This window comes from Egretta garzetta, unplaced genomic scaffold, assembly GCF_000687185.1.
Source record: "Egretta garzetta isolate BGI_Z169 unplaced genomic scaffold, ASM68718v1 scaffold53, whole genome shotgun sequence".
NCBI lineage: Eukaryota > Metazoa > Chordata > Aves > Pelecaniformes > Ardeidae > Egretta > Egretta garzetta.
In genome coordinates this window covers 1927689-1948357 of record NW_009259312.1, presented here as the reverse complement: position 1 = coordinate 1948357, position 20669 = coordinate 1927689, and the positions used below count along the sequence as shown (strand labels likewise).

At 43.9% G+C, this 20669-nt stretch overlaps 1 protein-coding gene across 3 annotated transcripts in view; it reads left to right on the top strand.

Moving 5' to 3' along the window:
• NRK (Nik related kinase) overlaps positions 1-20669 on the top strand; it is a 124958-nt gene that overhangs the window by 10942 nt on the left and 93347 nt on the right. For all 3 annotated transcript variants that reach the window (XM_035891972.1, XM_035891973.1, XM_035891971.1), the window contains exon 2: positions 4367-4432. In XM_035891972.1, coding sequence (XP_035747865.1) covers positions 4367-4432 — 66 coding nt within the window. The remainder of the gene's footprint in view (positions 1-4366; positions 4433-20669) is intronic.

Genomic DNA, 20669 nt, shown 5'->3' with positions numbered 1-20669 from the left:
CCCGGCCTGTCCCGGCGGAGAGGTTCCCTCCCCTCCCAAGAGAATAGGTAATTCCTCCCGGCCCTCCTAAGGGCGATGTGAGCGCCCTGAAGCTGTGGAGAGAAAACAAATTAGGATTTTCTGGCAGAAAAATCACGCGCGCGGGGCTTTGGCTTTTGTGTTTTTTTGTTGAGGTTTGGGTTTTTTTAGCTTTGGGGTAGGAAAAAAAAAGTAATCGTTCACTTAGTTTTCTGTGAATTTTTATCATTATGCGCTTGCATTTTTAGGTTTTTAACATAACCCAAACTTTGGCCACATTAACATCCCCACTGCTAGTGTCTCACATCCACGAACGGCTGGGGGGGTTGTGTGTGATGCCCCTTAGTGCCGCTTGGCTTTTTTTACACAGAAGGCTGACCACCTATCAACCCCGTCTGGCCAAGGCAGGTTTTTTTCTGGGGCAGTCTCTACAGAAGAAGAGGGAAGAGTTCAACTGTGGCAAAAAAGCAGTCAGCCCCAGACAGTGAAACCAAAGCAAACTACTTTCTAAAAATATCAGGAAAAAAAAAAAGAGGCCTGGGAGAAGCCTTTGCAATAATCACATGGCGAGGAGGGTGTTCCAGACCAGAGGCGGAAAGAAGAAAGGCAGCAGAGACGATAATGTTTGTGAAGATGGCACAAGGCTCCTGGCTGGGCAAGCAGAAGTTTAACCTGGCTCTCCTTAGGAGAGTAAGACAAAATAATGGAAGTTCTTCTTTAGAGCTTTAGCAGATGAATCTTACCTCCTTAAATAAATGATAAGAAACCAGTGTAAGTTTGAAAAAGAGTGGTGCTGCAAACCAGACAGCAGGCTTTGTCTCAAGCCCGTCTGCTGCAGAAACCTCCCAGAGGCTGTAAGCGTGGCAAATTTCAGCCTTGGCAGGGGAAGGGACAGACGTGTCCTTTCAGAGGAAACCTTTTCAGCAGCTGTAGTTTGGGGTTTAGCGGCAAATGCAAGGCGAGGGAGGCTGGGCTCTAGAATTTACGTGTAGACAGGTGCTTCACCTTTGCCTTGTCTCGGGTGTTCCCAGGGCTGGTGGGAGCTGCCTGGTGCTGTGCTCCCACCAGCCTGGCTGCGGTCTGGGAGCCCAGTGGGGAGGCACAGCTGCGACTGGGGTCGTTTTCAAACTGCACGAATGGGCCTTGCTCCCCTCCAAATGGGTGCTCACCATGGCTTTCTCCTTCTCTTGGAAAGAGATGGTTTGGGCTGTAGTTTCCAGATGTTGTGGGAGCATTTTGTTGGGGTGCTTCTGCCCTGAGTTCATCAGGGCAGTCTGATGGTTAAAAAGCCTCTGATCTCTGCATTATGTGCCGAGGTACAGGGGCCCTATAGAAGAGCTTGAGCTTCAGACACCTGTATCTTGTTTAGCTGCAGAGATTGTGAAAAGTGAGTTTTGGTAGGGTGCTTGCTGCGTGCATTGTTTTTCATTCTGCCTTGCGGAGGAGATGGATGTGGCCTGGGTGCCTCTGGGTCAGCAGTCTTGCTCTTGCCTTTTGAGTACTCCACAGATGACTTGCAGGAAAGCAAGAAGGCCACCATATGGTACGGCGCATTGCAGTAATTAACCTTAAAGCGATGGATGTTCAGGCCAGGATTTTGGCATCTGTCAAAGCAAACCTAGCGATTTGGCAGGGGCTGGCTGGTGAGGGGTTAGGTAGACCACAGGGCTTAAATGGTAGCTGAGAGGAAGTGCCGCATCAGAGATGATACCGAACTCCAAGACAATTAAGAAGTTGGCCTGTTGTGAAGAATGCCAGCGAACAGTGCAGTGCCGATATCCAAGCAAACAAGGGCAATCCAAGGACCAAAGTCAGAGCCCAGATTAATATCCTTTATGACTCTTAACAAGGCTTGGTTCACTATGGTGTCCTGATTAAAAGAAGAGAGATGGCCAAGTATTTTGGCTGCACTGAGCTGTGGAGGCTTGAGATGTTAATGCTCAATTGGCTAGCAAGGACAGGGTAGGATTTTTGCTGTATTAAAGTTAATGCTAACATTTATTTAGATAATTGTATGGTTAAAAAAACCATACAGTGGCCCTAGAGGGCCTGAAACCTTTAGAAGCAAGCTATTAGGATGCTAAATCAGAATGAAGTTGATTGGAGGGGGAGAGAGAAGCCGATTTTGAGGCACGTTAAGTTATTAGATTTGCATAATAAATAAGCTTGGAGAGGAAGAGCGAGGACAGAGCACTCATTTAAGTGAGAGGGACAGTTGCAGGCTCTGAGTAGAAAATGCATTTTAGGTTCCTCTAGGTTTCAGTGCGCTATGAAGGCATGGAATGAATTAAGATTCAGCAGCGCTACTTTCTGGAGAAGAGGTGTGGAAACGGGGTGCTGCTTGTCCTTCCCGCAGAGGAGTACAGTAGCTATGGTGCATGGAGGCCCTTGTCTGGAAGAGTTCCCCAGAGAGCCGCCGTGCATTTTACTGCATGGACCATGTGCAACCCAAGGCACAGCTCTGTGGGAAGGCCACATGTGAGGCAGAGGTTTGTAGCACCCGACTTGTTGCTTTAGCAGCAGCAATGGATTATTGCTGACCTTAGCTCTGCTGAGGCAAAGTGTATGGCTCGTTTATATCCAAGACTAATGGGAATGAAAAGTGAAGAAATGAGAAGGAAGCAAAGCGCTTTACAAAGATCCCAATGTTGCAAACGTTCTCGTGCCTGTGCTTAGCTCCATAGATCAGTGGTCTCATTGATTTCCTTTTGTGTGAGGGCTTTTGGAATTGGGTCTCAAGTCTAGAAGGCTGTGCCTCACTACCTTGTCTTAAAAGTAAGAGACAGAAAAGAAATGACACAGACAGTCCTGTGCATGGGTCAAAAGTAAGTGATTTGATCTGGTACATGCATTGTTAATTAGGTGTTTTGTTTTTTTTTTTTAAAAAAAAAAAGTCTTGTGAGGTTGAAAATCCAGGAGGTCTAAGATTAAAACTCCTTTAACTTAAAGGCAAAACCAAATTAACTCATTAATACTTTTAGTTGTGGAAGTCTGTGCTGTACTGCTCTGACAGTGCAAGCTATTGATATTTATCATGACAGTTATGCCGGTAAAGGCAGAATAAGCTCAGAAAAAAGCCTGTATGTTTCCACTGGGATTTTGCCTGAGTAAACGCTTCCATATCAGATGTGAAGAAAGCATTATTTCTATTAGAAGAATAACGTATAAGTGGAGCAGAGAAGTAGCTTGATACCTTAAAAAAAAAAAAAAAAAAAAGGATGTTTTGCAACCAGGGTCATAGAAATTGTACTTCTGAGATAATGTTTTTCTGTTTCGCATCCCTCAGCAGTACCAATAGGCATCAACTGACATGACAGATTGCTGAAACAGATGTGGTAAAACTGACACATGGAGTTAATAATATTTTATATAAATCTCTCAATGATATCATCCCAAGAAATGAGCTGACTGATAAATGGCTCAGCCAGAAACCAAGAAACTGGTCTCTTGAGTTCTTAATCTTTTTATATAAATCTCTCAAATGAGTTTTAACTGAAGCAACAGATTTCTTAATGTGCTCAGTCATGCAGGAGCAAACACTTACTTGCCCATGCCTTGCAACAAGATGGTCATCCCATATCTGAAAGGCTTCAGCATCTCCTTATTGGAGAAGGACACCTGCGGCAGGGGTCGGGGTTAGAGCAACTGGTGCTAAAGCAGCAGGAGGAAAGTTGACTCACGTGGAATGGTACACTGATCACCTGGCACGTGAACCTGTCGTGTAAATTAACAGCAAGCTAGCTTGGGTTCAAAGCCAAGGCTTCAGCACATGGGTCAAATTCCCCTTGTTGAGTTTGCAAAACAGGGCAATTGAGTATCCTCAGCCTACCTGTAGTGTTAAGATTGCCTGGGATGATACATTTCCCTTGTGTAAGGTCATTGGGCTCAGGTGCTTTGTATAGTATTTTTTCAATTCTATTATTTAGGTTCTTTCCTTTGTTACGTTGCTAGTGCAAAGTTTTTTCATAGCGGAAGACAACAGCTCAGCCTCTAGGCCAGCTCAGTGTTTTAAGGGTTAGGAAGCCTGGAGTTCATTCCGTATTCTACTGCTAAGCTGAATGTGTTGAATTTTTGTATTCTTCACACATCTCCATTTATTTGTTGTGTCTGCCATATTGCCATGCTACAGATCTTCACAGAGTTGTTTTGTGTATAGAGTTTTGAGCAACTTGACCGAAAACATCAATATTAATGTATTTCTTTGACTGTTATTTGGGTATTTCCCCTTTAGTGTGTAATACAGATCATTAGGAGATGCGCCACAGACGTTTTCATTTTGATTGTATACAGCTCCGCTATGAAGTGGTTGCTTTGCTGCAAATAACATTATTTCTTCTGCTTTTTGCAGGACCCTGCGGGAATATTTGAACTGGTGCAGGTTGTTGGAAATGGGACGTATGGACAAGTATATAAGGTTTGGATGCCTCTTTAATTTATGATACTGTTCTTGATAAAGTTGTATTTCCTAAAGCAGAAGGAAGCACCATTTAAGAAGGTGGACAACATTGTTCCAGTAATAGCCTGTTTTATCTTGCTGTCTTTTCTGTGTAATGCAAAACGGTGTCACCTGTGAACCTCTGTGCCCCTTCCTTCTGCCCTGTTTTCATGTGTCTCTTCTGCCACAGGTCGGATGAGCGTGTTGGCTTTCGTGCTGACTTCCCTCTGCCCTGTTTTTTTCTGTCCTGTGATTATTTTCTCTTCTTCAAAAATACTTAATAGGTGACTGGGACAAATTAACATCACCGATGGCTAAATTTGGCCTGGATTGAGTGGAGAGCTCAGCCAAGACTAAACCAGCAGTACTCTTCAAGACAGAGGTTTCAATTAACCCTGCTCTGCAGGCGGGCTGGCAAGTTTTTCATTTCCATTACTACCTTTGTCACTGTGATATCAAAGCAGAACTACCAGTCAAGAAACTACAGCAATTAAATGTTGTCTGCCATAACGTGCTATGCACGCTACCCATTGCACACCTTTATGTAGTTATAAGAACTGGCCTAGAAAGTGAACTAGGCAGTGAAAGATACTTCCTTCACTCTGAAGCTTTTCCCAAGAATGATCTAAGAGAAAATAGATGTGATAAAACGGGGAACCGACGCTGTGTCATTCCCATTTGGAGAAAGAAGATGGAGGAAGGACAAGGCCGTGCTGCTGAACCCTTGGAGGTGCACCAGAAGTGTAGTGGCACTGGAGGAAGCAGTCTGGTCTTGCTTCTCCCTCGGATCCCACTGCTGACAAGCTCCTGCATGACATGTCTTTTTATAGTGTGGGCTCTTTGTGCATTGATCCCCTATTGCAGGAAGAACGTAGAAGGGGTCCATAATGTAGAAGTGCAGGAGGACTCTTTGTCTTTCTCCGATTCCAGCACACTGAACGCGTGTTACGTTTTGGCATCCATTCCCTGGTGGCAGGTCTGCTGCCATTGCATTTTGGTTTCCCTTTGGAGCTATAGATACTCCTTCAAAGAGTCTGGAAAACCCTCTACAGAAGCAGTTCCCATGCTACATTTTTTAAAATTTATTTTTATTTAAGAAGCAGGATCTTTCTGTTGTAACTCTTTGTTGCTGTGGTTAAGTCTGTGTTGTTTCTGAGATTGTCACTCAGATACTGAGGTCAGTACTACTAAATTAAAAATAGAGGCTCAGGGGTTCACGTGGACAGATTAGAAGCCAGGAGGCATTCAGGGGTGCTGTTGTTGGTGTAGTCATAGAGTTTTCTACTTGTAAAAAGATCCTAAAGCTCCCAAATGTCCTCTAAAATAGTTGGCTTTCTTTTCATGCCTGGATTTATTTTATAAGGGGAGAGAAAAAATGTCAATCTAGTAATCTTTTAAGGATGTTGAGAGTGAATCAGCTGCTTAATCATGGCAGAAACAGGAAGGACCAACATAGTTTGCTTCTCTGCTGCAAAAGACAATGTTTTGAGCTGTCGTGTGGTTCAATAGAATGTTAGTTGCCAAAGTGTGTAAGAAATATTGACAATGACAATTAAAAATTGTACCCAAAGTCTGCTTTCTCCTGAGCATGCAAGAGACCATGGTCTGGCAGCTCTGGATAATGAATGGGTGCTTTTTGCATCTCGGCTTATTCTGCACTTGAACTAGCTGCAACGTCTAAGCCAAGGCCCTGAGAGACAGGGTCTTGCAAGGCTGAGGGCGCTGAGGGGAAGCTTTGTGCACAGACATCACGCGATGGAGTGGTGATGGACTGTGTGTAACCCCGGCTCTGTGTGAGCACACCCATGACAAAGGCTTCGTTCATATAAATACATGTGATTGCTGAACATAGGGTGTTTTGCTGAGGCTTGCTCAGGGGATGGAGCTGCTCTTTGCGGGAGGACGGCAGTGAGCCACGCAGCTGAAGAAAACAGATGATGACAACTGAGGTGGACAGATACAAAGTGCATGCTCCAAACTGCAGGCGGTCAGCTTGGTCTCCCTTGTGAACAGTTTTCACGCAGTCCAAAGCTCCAGTGTGTTTGGAAATACCTCTGCAGAAGATGCTGAGCACCATCTGAATGTAGTCAGGTGGCATCTCCCTCCTGCTGGCCTTGCAACCAGAGCAAATGGCTGTTGTCTCTGGAGGGGGGCAGCTGCAATGGAACAACCACTTCTGAAGTGACCATGAAAAGTTAGGCTATGGTATTCACTTTTCTTTTTCACCGCTGTGTAATATGTCCTTTTGTCTATACAATGCTAGGGCCGATGGAGTGAATTAGGGAATGCTGGAATAATTTTCTAGTTCGCCTGGTATAGGCTTGTGATCATAAATATTTAAGTCATAAAGTAATCTCAGTTATCCACATAACATACTCATGTCATTAGAGCACGTTTTTATTCTCCAGAGGTTTCAGAATCTTCCATACATTCAGAAATAGATAGACATAGTAGTTTGCACATAATCAAAGCAAAGCTTATTTCAGGCTAAATAACTATGTCCAAGATTACTAAATTGCTTGGTTGGCTGTGAAGATGATTCATAAGGCTATAAGTTTTAATATATGCAGCTCCATAAAAATGAAAATAAAATTTAGAGGATTCATCATTAGATTTGGAAAACAATGTTTAACAGATTTATTGAAGGAGAGTATGGTTCATACTGAATTATTCCAGACCAGTTCCAGTTCAGTGTCTTTTTAAATGAAATGGAAGGGGTATAAATTGTACCCATGGTAATGCTAGAGCTGTCTAGAAATGTCATAAAGTTGGGATTTGCGTATAATAACTGACTAAAAGCTAGCAGATTTTTTGACAACTTAAGAAGTATAGGACGTAAATATGCCAAGTACTGGCGACTTCAGCCTTTTGGAAAGTATGAATTAAGTATTAAAAAATCAGATGGTACGCAGAAATCATGAGACTTAGGCTTCGTTCTCTCTTGAAATGACAGATGAGTTTTTCAGGTAATTGCCAGCTTTTGGAAGCTGAAATCTGAAGAACAGTACTGTGTAAGAGGCGATTCCGAATAATGTCAGGGAAGGTAGTAGCACAGAGTCTTCAGTGAAGGCAGTTGGAAGTAGAGCATTTGCTGGTGGTTGGAGAAGTAATGAGTGTTTATTCTTTTATGCCTTTGTTTCTTGAACTTTGAAGTGCTGAAGGTCAGATTGTGTCCAGTCTCTGCACCATCTCCACTGAATGCATATGGGAAAGAGAAGTTTCTGAACTTCCCATGCACTGGTTTTTGCAAGGGTTGTCATCTTCCTGGGAACCCTCAAGGCCACGAAGACTGTGTGGGGGATGCGGGGCTGCTCTCCAAAGTATGAGGGCCAGTGGTTTGGGGAGTTTTTTTGAGCTGCTCATCGGTAAGGACCTTCAGACAGGGCTGGGCAATGTTTTGCATTGTGTAACTGTTGGTGTTATCTGGGGAAGCAAGATTGCAGAAGGTGTCACCCGCAAGTTCTGGGGTTTTGTTTCCTCCCCAGGCTGCAGCCGCAGTGCATTGGAATCCCCTCTTACAGGCTGCTTGGGGAAGCTTGAGTCGAGTGTTTGGGGTCACAGTAAAACTACAGAAGACGATCTAGAAGATAGATAAATACCATTTTTTTTATGTGCTAGTGGTTGCTATGCTATTGACACATGGTGCACTGTTAAAGGTGGTACCTTCAAAAGCATTGTGAAGCTAATGTCTGTGGCTGTGTGGACTGGTCTTAGTGTGCTTGAGGCTGTATCTTGCAATGTAGGTATGGCCGTCAAGACCTGATGGTGCTGTGATTTGAATAATTCTTTGCCTATACCCATAACTCCAGAAGTTTAATTATATGGATGCCTTGTTTTCCTTCCATGGTTGGCTTCTATTGCTATGAAGACCTGGAGGGTGATGGTGTATCACCCTTGATGTAGAACAGTTGTATCTTGGTCCGTGCTTGTGCATTTAGTAATAACTAAACTGTAAGTTTGGGGGGGTGAAATACTTCTTTGGCAAGGACTTCAGGTGCTAGTTTCATATTCTTTGAGTAGTGTGTCTTCAGTAGGAGCCTGTTAATGCATTTCCTCTCTTTTAATTTTCAGCGCAGGGTCATTTTTCTAATGGGTGAATGGGAAAACGGAGAGATGGGGCAACTGAACTGGGTGCCCTTTTTGAAGTGTTTGGGTCAGACAGATTCTCTTGAGCTCTGGAAGGGACTGTGGGACTCTGAGTTTATGGCTGCTTTGGTTTTTTAATTATCAGGATAAAGAGGAATTGCTCCTAATCCTACTCATTCAGCTGTGCTCTGAGAGTCCTCATCCTTCTAAAAAAGTTTTTGTGGGCCAAGTGAGGTCATCAGCAGCATCTGCACAATCTGCTGCTTTTCTGATGTCGAGAGGCACCTGATTGGAGCTTTTGACTTCGTTTGTCTTAGTGATGTGGATTAGCCCTCTTGTGGGGTCAGCATTTTTGAGTGGCCTAGGAAGTGAGAGGTCAGTGTCTTTGGCGAGTTCTGTGGGCTGACATTTTTTGGAGTATGATCTTGCAGGCTGATGATAAACCATGACAGATTTGCAGCTGCTGTGTGTGCAAAATGGTTGCATCTTTAATGGAGTCTGAGGGCACAGGGAACTTGAGAAGGGGGCTCTGGTTTGGGACTGGGAGAATCAAAAGGGAAGAAGTGGCTTCCTGATAATGCAGCTGGTGAAGGCAAAGCAGTGGTGTTGCTGAGGCTTAGCAGAGGCAATCCTGCTGCCTTGTAGTGGCTCTGCACAGCTAATATATTTATTTCTATGTCGTCACATAAGACTCTGGATACAAAAAGGAAGCAGGTCTGAGTAAGGAAGTGTTTTGGGTTTTCTGTTTTGTTTGGGTTGGGTTTTTTTTTTCTTTTTTTAAATACAGCTGCTTCTTGGCATTGATTCATGCTTCAGTTGTTGACGCTAGTTATGAGTTACTCTACTGTTGATGTACAGTGGCAAGAGTGTAGTGAAGCATAAATATGACTCTTCAGTTTTATCTTAATTTGAAAGTCTGCTAAGTTCTTCATAATTCATTTCATTGAGTAACTGGCTGAAGTAATTGAGACCAAGTTGGGAGGGGCAGGGGGAAGCAACATGGGTTTTTTTGAGACTTGGTACTGTGCAGGAAGAATCATGAAACCATGCGAAGTTACGAAGTGTTGAAGTCTGTGGACTATACTGAAAGCCCTAGTTGATGGTAGCACCTCAGGCAGTTAGCAGAAGGCTGAATGTAAGAAATCACAGAATCACACTTAGTTACTGTGAAAAATATTCTTATTACAGAATCATAGAATGGCAAGGGTTGGAAGGGACCTCGGGAGATTATCTAGTCCAACCCTTCTGCTAAAGCAGGTTCACCTAGAGCAGGTTGCACAGGACATCATCCAGGCGGGCTTTGAATATCTCTAGAGAAGGAGACTCCACAACCCCCCCGGGCAGCCTGTGCCAGTGCTCTGTCACAGTTATGTTCAGCACGATCCAGAAGGTGAGCATGTATAAGCTGAAAACTTCAAAACCCCACCTTCTGGGGGTGGGTCAGAAGTAACGACCTTCTGAAGAATGTGTCTCAGGGCTGAAAGGCAACTTCAGAGTCTCCAAACCGCTGCAAACAGACGTTAAAAATGTCATGTCGTCTCGGGGTATTTTGCCATCATTTGTGGTCAGCTGCAGTTTGCAAGCCAATCGTAGCCTTCAAGGCACTGAGATTTTGATGAGTCAAGTAGGGAAATCAGTTGTTCTTTATACAAATGACAAAATGCTACTTTCTGTTTCACTAGCAGTTGGTAGAAGTGCCTGTTTCTCTATTCGTTTTCTTTATTTGGGTTTTTAGTAGCATAGCTTATTATGTTGTCCACATGAAAAAACTAGTTAATTATTGTAGGCAGCACTGTGTAAAGAAGGACTGCTGAAGTGTACTGGATGGAGTCAACAACTCATCGTGTAGATCCTTGGTTCCATAGCGCAAACAAATAATGGAGATTGTCTGCTAATCCCAGCAACAGGGATGTCTTCCAGGAATGAGTCTGAGCTTTATATGTGCTACTGCCATTGTAATAAGATCTGAAATGCTGGGGTGCTTATGAATGGGTTGCCCTGAAAGCTTAATGTGTGTGGCTGTAATATCATTAATACACTACAGAGGCATGTTTGGTGTTTCAGCATTTAACTTCATGCCTCTGATTTTAAATAACACCTGTGAAGTCCACATACTACTAGATGCGTTTCTTCCTCTTCTTGCAGTTGCCTGCAGCTCCTAAATATAGTCTCATACATGCCGGCGTGCTCTTCTTAAAGCTTCCACACCATCATGTTGATCCTCTTCCTCCTTCGTCAGAAAGGATGTGGAGTTGGCAGTGCACCCTTGCGGCAACAAGGGCAAACCGTGCCTTGGGCTGGGTCAGCAACAGCGTCGCAAGCAGATTGGGGGATGCAAGCACCTCCTTCTGCTCTTGTTAAGCCATGCCTGGAATATTGTGTCCCTTCTTTGCTCCCCCAGTTCCAGAGGGACCTTGGGAAACTGGAGAAGATCCAGCAGAGGGTCACCAAAACATGGAGAGCGTTGAAGAACTGTACTTACACAGAAGGAGAAGTTGAAGGAATTGGATTTTTTTTTTCCGCCTAGGGAAGAGAAGGCTGAGGGCAATCTAGTCACCGTCTTCAGGTGTCAGTGACAGTTTGTATAGAAGATGGAAGTACAGGGATGCACTGGACAAGAGGACTGTGGCACAGGTTCTCAGGGGAAATTCCATCTGGATGTAAGAAAATTCTGCACAGTGAGAACAAGCCAACATTGCAATAGGTTTCCCAGGGGGGTGGTGGCGTTACCCTTGCTGGAAGTATCCTAGGCTGTTTGACATTGTCTTGGGTAACCTGACTTAAGGCCCTGCTTTCAACAGAAGGTGGGACCATATGTTCCCAGAGGTCTTTTCCGATCTTGATTTGAGAACAGGACTTTGAGTACAGGACACGTGAATCTTGGTGGATAGAACATGCCTACTAGATTGTGAGTGACTGACTTGAAGAATACAAAAAAAGCGGGGGAATGACTTTTATTTGAAACATACATATGTAAATTGGTAGTGTATTGTGTATTTAGTTGTCAGAGCCAGGAGCTTTTTTTTCGATAGTGTGTGGGGTGGTTGGGTTTTGTTTTGTTTTTTTTTTTTTTATCTTGGCTTCCCTGCTTATTTGCATCGTGATGCCAAACTATATTCAGCACTGGAATTTAAAATAATGGATCATACATGTGAAATTAATTAGCAAATCATGAAGTCCTGGTTCTAGTTAGTGAATATTTCAGAGGAATTCAATTAAGATTCTTAAGTGTAGGACTAGTTTATCAAAAATAGAAGAGTAAGGATGTGAAAAAACCTCTCAGCTGTGGAGTGCTTCTATACAATAAAGGCTCTTTGACTGAGCAGAGCAAAGTACAATAATTGGATGTGCCATATCAGCCATTAGAGAATAGTAAAATCCTTGCAAATAATTTGTTGGCAAGCCTGCCATTTCCAGCTCCTCTGTGTTTTGGACCTGAATGGTCTCTCCGTATGGGAGAGCGCAATGCATTTTCATCCTAAACTGGTGGCATTTTGAGCTCATGTTGCGTAACACTTCAGATGTTGGCACTGGGACACGCTATTTTGAAGGTAAGAGAACGTTCTAAAAATGCACTGGTGATAATATGAGCACAGTAGGAAGTAGTTCAAGCTCTTAATTCCCCACTCAAGCACTTTGCTACACTTTAAGCACCTCACTAGTGACACTGATCTCAATACTCCTGGTGGCTCTGCAGCTCCCAGAGTCATGCCTACGTGAAGATAGCATCAGAGTGACCAGCGCTTTGCCTGCTTGAGTTTTACAATATCTGACCTCCTCAGAAGTGTTTAATTGTATATGTTATCTCTTCTTCGAAATAAATTAGGGGAGTTGGGGGAGAACTTGTGAGAAATTGTCTATTAGCGGTCCAACAAACCTCCCAGACGTGTGATGAGTTACTGGAGTTAACGAATGAATGATAGGGTATTACTTCATTTTAAACAGCAGAAAAATTAGAGTGGTGTTTTTAGACTTTTGGGATGGCTCCCATTGCAGGTTAGCTTTAGTAACTGTATCATTTTCTGAATGAATGGCAGAACTTCAGTGCCTTGCAAGCACACATCACCTTATCTCCATGTCTCTAATTCTTTCTTACAGCTCCATGTGAATGGTACTTTCCAGGTCTGCTTTAATGACCTGAAGGATGCATGTGTGCTTTTTGAAGGTACCTCTGGGCTATAGCTAGTAGAGCATAATAGAAGGAATGTATCAGTTGGTTTCCTGAAAATATTCATAGGCTGCTTGTCTATTATTATTATTATGTGTATTTCACAGACTTATCCAGCATTTGGTGCCTTAAACTTGGCAATGTGATGAATTGGTCTAAAGAACTGTGTGTAGTGTGTGCTTCTCTTCTATCCTTTCCCGTTGTCTGCATAGACAAGACGTCACCATTGTCTTCAGCAGCAGTAAATAAATATCCTTTTAAGCTTCATGCGGTCTTTAGGTGTTTTTTCATAAGAATGTGTTTGAATTTGTTTGAGCCTGGGGAACCCGTGTTTTTGTATAAGAATCATCCTTAATAGTGCTTTATAGTTTGCGCTTTGAGTATTCAACAAGTTGGTTATGTTAAGCCAAACAGTTAAGTCCTGCAGGATGAGATACTGGGGACCAAAAGATTTCTGGGATACGTTTTAGTAATCTAAATTGTGATCCTGTTCTGAAGGAGGCTTGTTACTTATGTGTTGAGTGGGGTCTTCAGTAATCCTGTAGCAGTAGTGCTTTGCTGCAGGTGTCGCTGGAAAATGCAGCAGCAGCAATGTCAGTCTGCAAAGAGGCAAATTCTCTTGCTGAGGTCTGTAATGGATCGGTATTTTCCATGGGCTGGGTGTAGTGCAGCACTTCCACTGTGCACAGACCAGTGATTGTGCACAGTGGGACCATTGCAAAGCTGTTCGCTTTAGCTCCTGTTTCACTTGAGCAGCCTGAGCTCGGAAATCTCTTGCTGGGATGTCTGCTGCATTGGCACTGTGACCATGAGCTCGGGCATGGCTGAACCCTTCTGATCTCTGACTTCCCCATCCTCACCTTTTTCTATCTTCCCCAGTACCTGATCAGTGTCCCTGGTGGGTTTTTTCTCCTCTAAGTAGAATGGACGTCGGTTTGCTTGAACTGCAGAATGCATCTATAGTTCATTCTGCCCTCAGTGAAATATCTTCACTACAGAGGTGAGCTTGCATTAACTCCTCCTGAGTTGACTCAGGGAGTCTGACTTGTGTGAGAGCGGGCATGCCATAAAATAGCACTTAAGAAGCAGTTGTGTTAGCAGCTGCTGAGTTGTAGCTGTAGGGATGTAGCTTTTGCCATCCAGTAGCAATCAGAAGTGCTACCATGCTTGTGCAAGAGGGGTTTCATACGTGCTCGGTACTTGAGCTTAGGGCAGTGCTTGGGATAGGACTGGAGCTAACTTGTGGCAGTAGCGAGCCCTTTGTTCTGTTGCGTTTCTGGAGCAAACAGAAGTAAACAGCAGTGAAGAATTGATTCTGTTTGTTATTCAGATGAAGTTGTGAGCCTGGTAATTTGCTGTCGTGCAAACCTCGAGCTGATTTATGTCCGTGTAAAGGTTGCACAGGAGTCTGCCAAGTCGGGCAGAGAGACTCTTAGTGCTGGGGATGGGAAGTGCTGAAAGATGAGGGAGGTTCCTGCAGCTTTACCCTGGCATGCTCAGCTGCCGTGGACGATTGCCACAGCTCTTCTTCCATGCTCTTTGAATTACCCCACAAGTAACAGAGGCCAGCACCGTGCGGATCACCAGCTACGTGAGGTGCAGGGCATGGGGGGAGAGGTGGGCTAGGACAACCAGCCAGCAGAGCTGGCAGCAGAACCGGCACTGCTAACAGCACGGGCTTTGTGCTTGCTGCTGGGAATTGCTCCTGCAGACAGGTGTCCCGTGACGTCTCCTCGTGCCACGTGGGTTCGCGCGGGGCTCTGCGACAACCCTGCTGTGAGTTTCTTGGGGACGCCGCAGCTCTGGTGCTCTGGAGGAAAGCGGCATTGGGCTGAGCCGTGGTCTTCCTGCTGCCTTGAAAGCCAAGCACAGCTGGGTCTGGTGGTAGCACAGCTATTCCGACTGCAGCTGCCTGGATGGACAGCAGCAAAGTCTGGTGGGACAGTGGTTGATCCTGCTCTTCCAAGGCATTTGTGGGGAAATGGAGTTCAAAAGCCAGTTTTCATTGTCAGCTGGGGTCAAACAGCTTGGTCGGTCAGTAGATGCAGGTGCAGGTCAGCCCCTTGTCCTGTCATAATGAAATTTCCAGTAAGTGATTTTAAATTGTAATGTCCAATTTCAACTGTAAAATCCATAGATGTGATAAAATTGTGTTTCTCCTGTCTGGTGTTCAGCTGTTTTCAGGCTGCTGGCCAGTGGTAATTTTCCTGGCCTGCACAGATCTGTGAATGTGGATCTTGGGAATAAAATTAAAGAAGAAATTATTTTTCAGCTGTTTGTAGTATACTTTTTTATTTTTTTTAAAGCCCTCGTGTGTTATAAGCCTGCCCTTGTAACCTACTGACTTTGTGGGATTCCTGAGAGGTTTTTAAGATTTGCTTTAGAAGCATCTTTTTAAAGGCCATTTCTTCCCCATCCCCTTCTTTTTCCCCATGAAAACCTGAAACTTCAGTAACTTCTGAGATCTTAGGGAGTCAACAATCCAGAAGACAAACTTCATAGCAAACTGTGACCTTTTCAGTGGCTTGCACGAGTAAGGTTATTAGCTAATCTGTGCTAGCTGGCGTGTGGTCTGTGGCTGTGCTTTTAGTTGTTCCCATCACGTAAGAAATACACTTTTTCATAAAGCTTGAGGTGGGCAGCTGCAGTTCAGGAGATCTGGCTTTTCTTCTTGCCTCTGCTTCTTGTCATTGCTCAAAAACACATGAATTTGCTGGAAATGGAGCTCTCCTTATGACTGTAGCTATTAAAATGGAGGCAGTCCTTGTTTTTGTAAAGTGCCTTGGGATTCTGGTTAAGAGGAATTGGTGTGCTTACGGAGGCGACTTGTGAGAATTGGTTAGCAGCCACTTACTGCACAACTCGCTGTTTGAAAACAGTTTCACCTGAATCAAAACACGTTGAGTTCAACAGAAACGTTAGTGGGAAGATTTTAAGAAATGAGTTGGCTTTCATTTTCAAACTTTGTTTCAGAAACGTCAAAACATTGCATTTTATTTGCTTTGTTCGAATGTATGTTTTAATTTAGCAGGATGTATGATATTTCATAGATTGTCTTTAGTACTGCATACTCGAAAAAAAAGCTATTATCATGCTGAATGGCTTGGCATTACCAAAATAAACATGAATATTAACGTGAATTCTTCTGACTTTCCATTCTGTGAGGAATGCTTACAACCAAAAGGGAGACCAGTTGGCAAAAACCTGACATTTTACTGAGGTTTACTGCGTATTGGGATTGACTGAATTCTGTTTCCTGACTCCACAGTTGTACAGTTGCTACATTTGATACCAGCATTTTTGGTGCAATTTTTTCTTGTATTTCTGTTGTTAAAGGTGGAAACATTTTGAGGAAAAGGGCATTAAGAGACATGTGTGTCCTGAAAATATTTATTTTACTGAACTTTAGGAATTTTCTAACTTTCTTGTTTATTACTCTAAATTTTGCCATGGATTTTTCCTAGTGTTTAGAAATAACAAAAGAGTAACCAATTTACTGATTATTTCTGATGTAGTAGATTTGTCTACTCTTGTTTTACTCTTGGCTTTAAACAAGCCATGAACAATTATACTAAAATATGCAACAAAACCAACATAAAATAAATATGCATATGGCTTAGATAATGGACTCTCAAATGTATTATTTACACAGACTGTCCATGATGTTGCCTTGTTATATGGAAAAAGGGAAGAGCCAGGAAAAAATGTTTTTGCTTTAATACTTGCTTTTTCCAGTCTCATATGAAATATTTATTGTAACAGGCTTCTTGCAAACATTGTGCCCCAGAAGCCAAATTATATCAGCAGATATCCGATTGCCTTTTATTAATATCCGAGGGTAGAGTTAGGTATTGTGGACCAGCAGATGCCCGCTGCTCTGAAAATCAAATTGCTGTGGTGAAGTCTTCCAGTTTTTCATCAGTTGCTGACCGCGGGAACTGGTCCTGTGTGTGCATTTTGCCCTGCAGAAGAGGACAGTCGCTACCAAGACATGATTTGGGTGCACCCGACCGTTCCTCCTGTGGGATTCCTTCCTGATGAAGGGCGATTTGTTTCCAGAGACACTAGAATATGTTTTGTCATCTCTCCCGGTGGAAGATTGCCAGATTTTGCTGGGGTTTCTCAGGCAGGCACATTAACCCTTGAGGCGTAGGGTGTGCTCAGTGAACCCAGCAGTTGCAAAGCCCGGGATGGCTTGGCCATCACGGAGGTGGTACGTGCCAGTAAATGTGGTGCACTCGGGATACACTGGGCTTTTTGTGCATGTGCAGATCAGCCTAAGTAGGTCTGACGTTTCCCAAATGTAGTGAGCTCCTGGCTCATGTGCATAGGGCACAGCGGGTTGCTGGATGCCCAACCGGGACAGTTTCCTTGGCAGAAAAAGAGGTTGCATCTGGAGAAGCTACATGTATTGTAGCCTGCTTTCCATGCATATGCCTGAAAATGGAGAAAGGATGAAGGAATAAAGAGATGCACCAACTTTCCCTTCTTTTGGACACTTGAAAGATTTTGGTTAGAACTGTTTTGAATAGAGGAAGTTGCAAAACAAAAGCTGGAAACTCAGGTCTCTGATCCCCCAGGCTGGAGATTAAAGGTTAGAGAGGGTTTAGGATTCACCCTTTCCTATGTTCCTCTCTTCCTTTCTTTGCATCGTGTTAGTCTCTAGGTACACACCTGGTGGAAGACTTCTCATGGCCCGTATCCCTGGCTTGCCTGTTGGGGTTATTTTCATGTTGGCACAGGAATCTGCACCTACAGACATGCAGGAGTGATCAGACTTCTGTGTATGTTTGCAAGGCAGCTTGTGCATTCATGGGGTTGTTCAAATCAACAGATTCCTTATTAGGCTGTGTAATGTCACTTGGCTTCTTGCTTCTGCCAAAGTCACAGTTCTCTGACCAGGAATGAAAGGAAAGGACCTCATCAGCCCAGGATGATGCTCGGAGCCTGCGTGGCACTTGCCCTATCTGCCGTGCAGATGGGTTTCAAATGTCACAGTGAGGAGATTAAAGTCTGAGCTTTGGTGGTTGCTGTATCCTGCATCGTTTACATTACAGACTTCTGGCAGACCTCTCCCTTTTGATGTTATTAATATTAAAATAGGGTAATTCTTTATATTACAGAGATGGGCTTCTAGTCTGACTCTGACAGGCTTGACCATGGGGCGCCAGGCACCTTCGCTGTCCTTGCAATGGAGGCAGTGCCGAGCCTTCCATGGGGGCTGGACCAGGGCTGCGCAGGGGTGGTTGGTGCCAGCGGAGTTTGGGATGGAGATGACACTGTGCTATTTAAACTGTGATTATTAACGGGGAGCCTGGCCGGTTGAATCCTGTTGTGTGTAAACACTACCTGAACTTCCAGAGGGGTTGTTCCCTCAGGTTCTGGGAGGATATGCCAACAGGTTTTCCTCCCTTCCTGCCTTCCTCTGTGGCTAAGCAAGTAGCATGAATGTCATTACACATTGCCCTGTTATCTAAGCTGTTTGCTGTTGATAGTCATTGCGTGATATAAAAAGTCCCTAGAGACTGCATGATGTGTTTTCATTCCCAGGGATCTCCTTATAAAACTGGGAGCATGATGAGAAATGGGGAAGCTGCTGCTTCTGCATTTTTCCCCACCCCGGGGCAGGCTGCCGATACTGTGGTTCTCTAGGTGTGTTGCCAGGAGTTGGTTGTGATCTGATAAGCCACGTCTGGCTCGTGTCCTGGATGCTGAGGAGGACATCCATGTTTGTGCATCAGCGCTGGCAAGCAGTGCCTGAAATACATGAGATGACACAGAGGGCTTTACCTCTGGATTTTTTTTATTTTTTTTTTTCTCCTCCCCTCTGTTGTGTTCACCATATCCATGTTTCTCATCGCCATGGCTGTTCGTTTCGGTGGATGTGCTTCTGAGGTACAGCATTTCTGAGCTGTGTGCTGTGGCCTGGCTTGCACGGATGCTGGTGTTGATACGTCACGGGGTGTGTGCCTGGAGCTGGTGATGAAGCAGAGCAACAGCTTTCTTGAGGTTTGGCAGAAAATAGCTGCTTAGATTATTATACTTGACTTTTTTTTTTTTTTTTTTTCTTGGCAAAGACGAAAGGAAGCTTTAGCAGGTAGAAGGTTGTTGCCTTGCCACAGAAACGTGTTCTCACATATGACTGTGGTGAGGGCAAACCCACCAGCTGGACCCACCCCTGTCTGTGGCCAACATTTGCTGTCCCAGTTAGTGATAAAACCCCTGTTCTCATTGGACCGTGAGACATATGAGTAGTAAGCCTACGCCAGTCAGCTTTTTAATCAGTGTTAGTTGCTGACTTTCCTAAACCAAATTTTTTTTAAAAAGAATAAAAAGCTGGAAACATAAATAAATGGGAATTTCCAAAGAACTCAGGGTTAATGTCCCTCTTCTGCTGTTAAAGCCACTGTAAAAATGCATGGACAGAGATGGAGTTACGCAAAAAATGATCATTTGGGAAAGCGATGTCCAGTGTGGCTGGATCAATGAAAAGGAAATGGTGAACAAAACTGATGCAGGCCAGTGAGCATGTCCACACTTAACAAAATTGAGCATTTCTAATTAAACTGGGTCAAACCATGTGTGCAAAGCAGGTCTTTAAAAATAACTATCTGGAACCTCATTTTTTCACTCATTTGCACATGATGTCATTTGGTTTACCTGTTCAAAGTGGATATAAAATGCTAACAGTGGCATGCAAATGCTTTATCCTCATCTTGCACTCATTTGATTACAGAGTAAATGGCAAATAAGAATAAGTGCTGGGGAGCCAATCCCTAAAGGTGCCTCGGTGACCAATTTCAGAACCCCTTCTTGTTAGGCATTTGGTTTTCTGGAACCCTTCTATTATTGAATATAGTTTATTTTTTTCTTGTGCAAACATGTCAAAAATGCATATTTTCTGTAAGCCTCAGTGGTGCAAACATGAAAACACTTTTGCAATGTCAATGCTAAGAGGAAAGTAGCCTACAAGCACTGATGGGAGATGGGTTTATATATCAAGGTAAATTCTGAAGTTGTTTAAACTTCCTGGGGTTTGAGGAAAAGCTAAATAGTAGAACTAAGAAAATGCAGGTGCTTGCAAATTTGTCCTTTCTTACCCTGTCCTCCACCTCTGACCTCAGCAGTCCCAACTCCTTTGTGGGGTCCTTTAGGATCTCTGCTAGCACGCTCGCCCGTGGCCCCCGCTTATTCCTTAGCCACCTCCTCCGATCTGACGCTTGGGCAGCTGCCGCCTGTGGCTATTTGTTGCCCTTTGGGCAAGAAGCAGCCCACGCTAGGGCTGGCTGCAGGTTGCTGCGTGCTCCCTGGTTGCCCAGCTGGCAGTCAGCGTCGGGTAGGAAAGCGCGGAGCCCACCCTGGAGCCCTCCTCTCTGGAGAAAGGGAGTTTGTCTCCATCTCCGATTTTTCGCAGAGTACGCAGGAATTGAATTGTATTTGATGCTTCTATCTGTCTGTCGGTTTAGGTTGAAATGGGCTGACAGGTTAAAACATGGTTGGATGCAAGGGCAGCACAATCACGTACGCCTTGTTTTCTTAAGAAACCTGGCTAAGCTTCTATCTTTGGTAGCAGAGGAAAGCTTGCCATTCCCTGTAAGCCCATGTCCCTCCCTGAACCTAAAGGCTCAGAAACTGGAAGGCAATACAAAGCACTTGGGAAGCAGGTTTTCTGCTATGGTATTTTCATATGCTCTTTGATTATTATTTTTTTTAAGATGCTTCGGTTGTAAATAAAGACCTAGTTATTTAAATTTCTGTTATTTAAATTTGTCCATTGGCAATGCTGTAGAGTTTTAGCTGACCCTGCGAAACTTCTCTCTGGCGTGTATTACCAGATTTATCCTAAGGAGCAATGAGCTGTTGGTGGTGTATTTTGGCATCTGGATGTGGATGACGGAATATGCAAAGAAGCTGCAAAACAAAGTTATTTTGAAACTTCTGGATAGTTAAACTTTTAGAGTA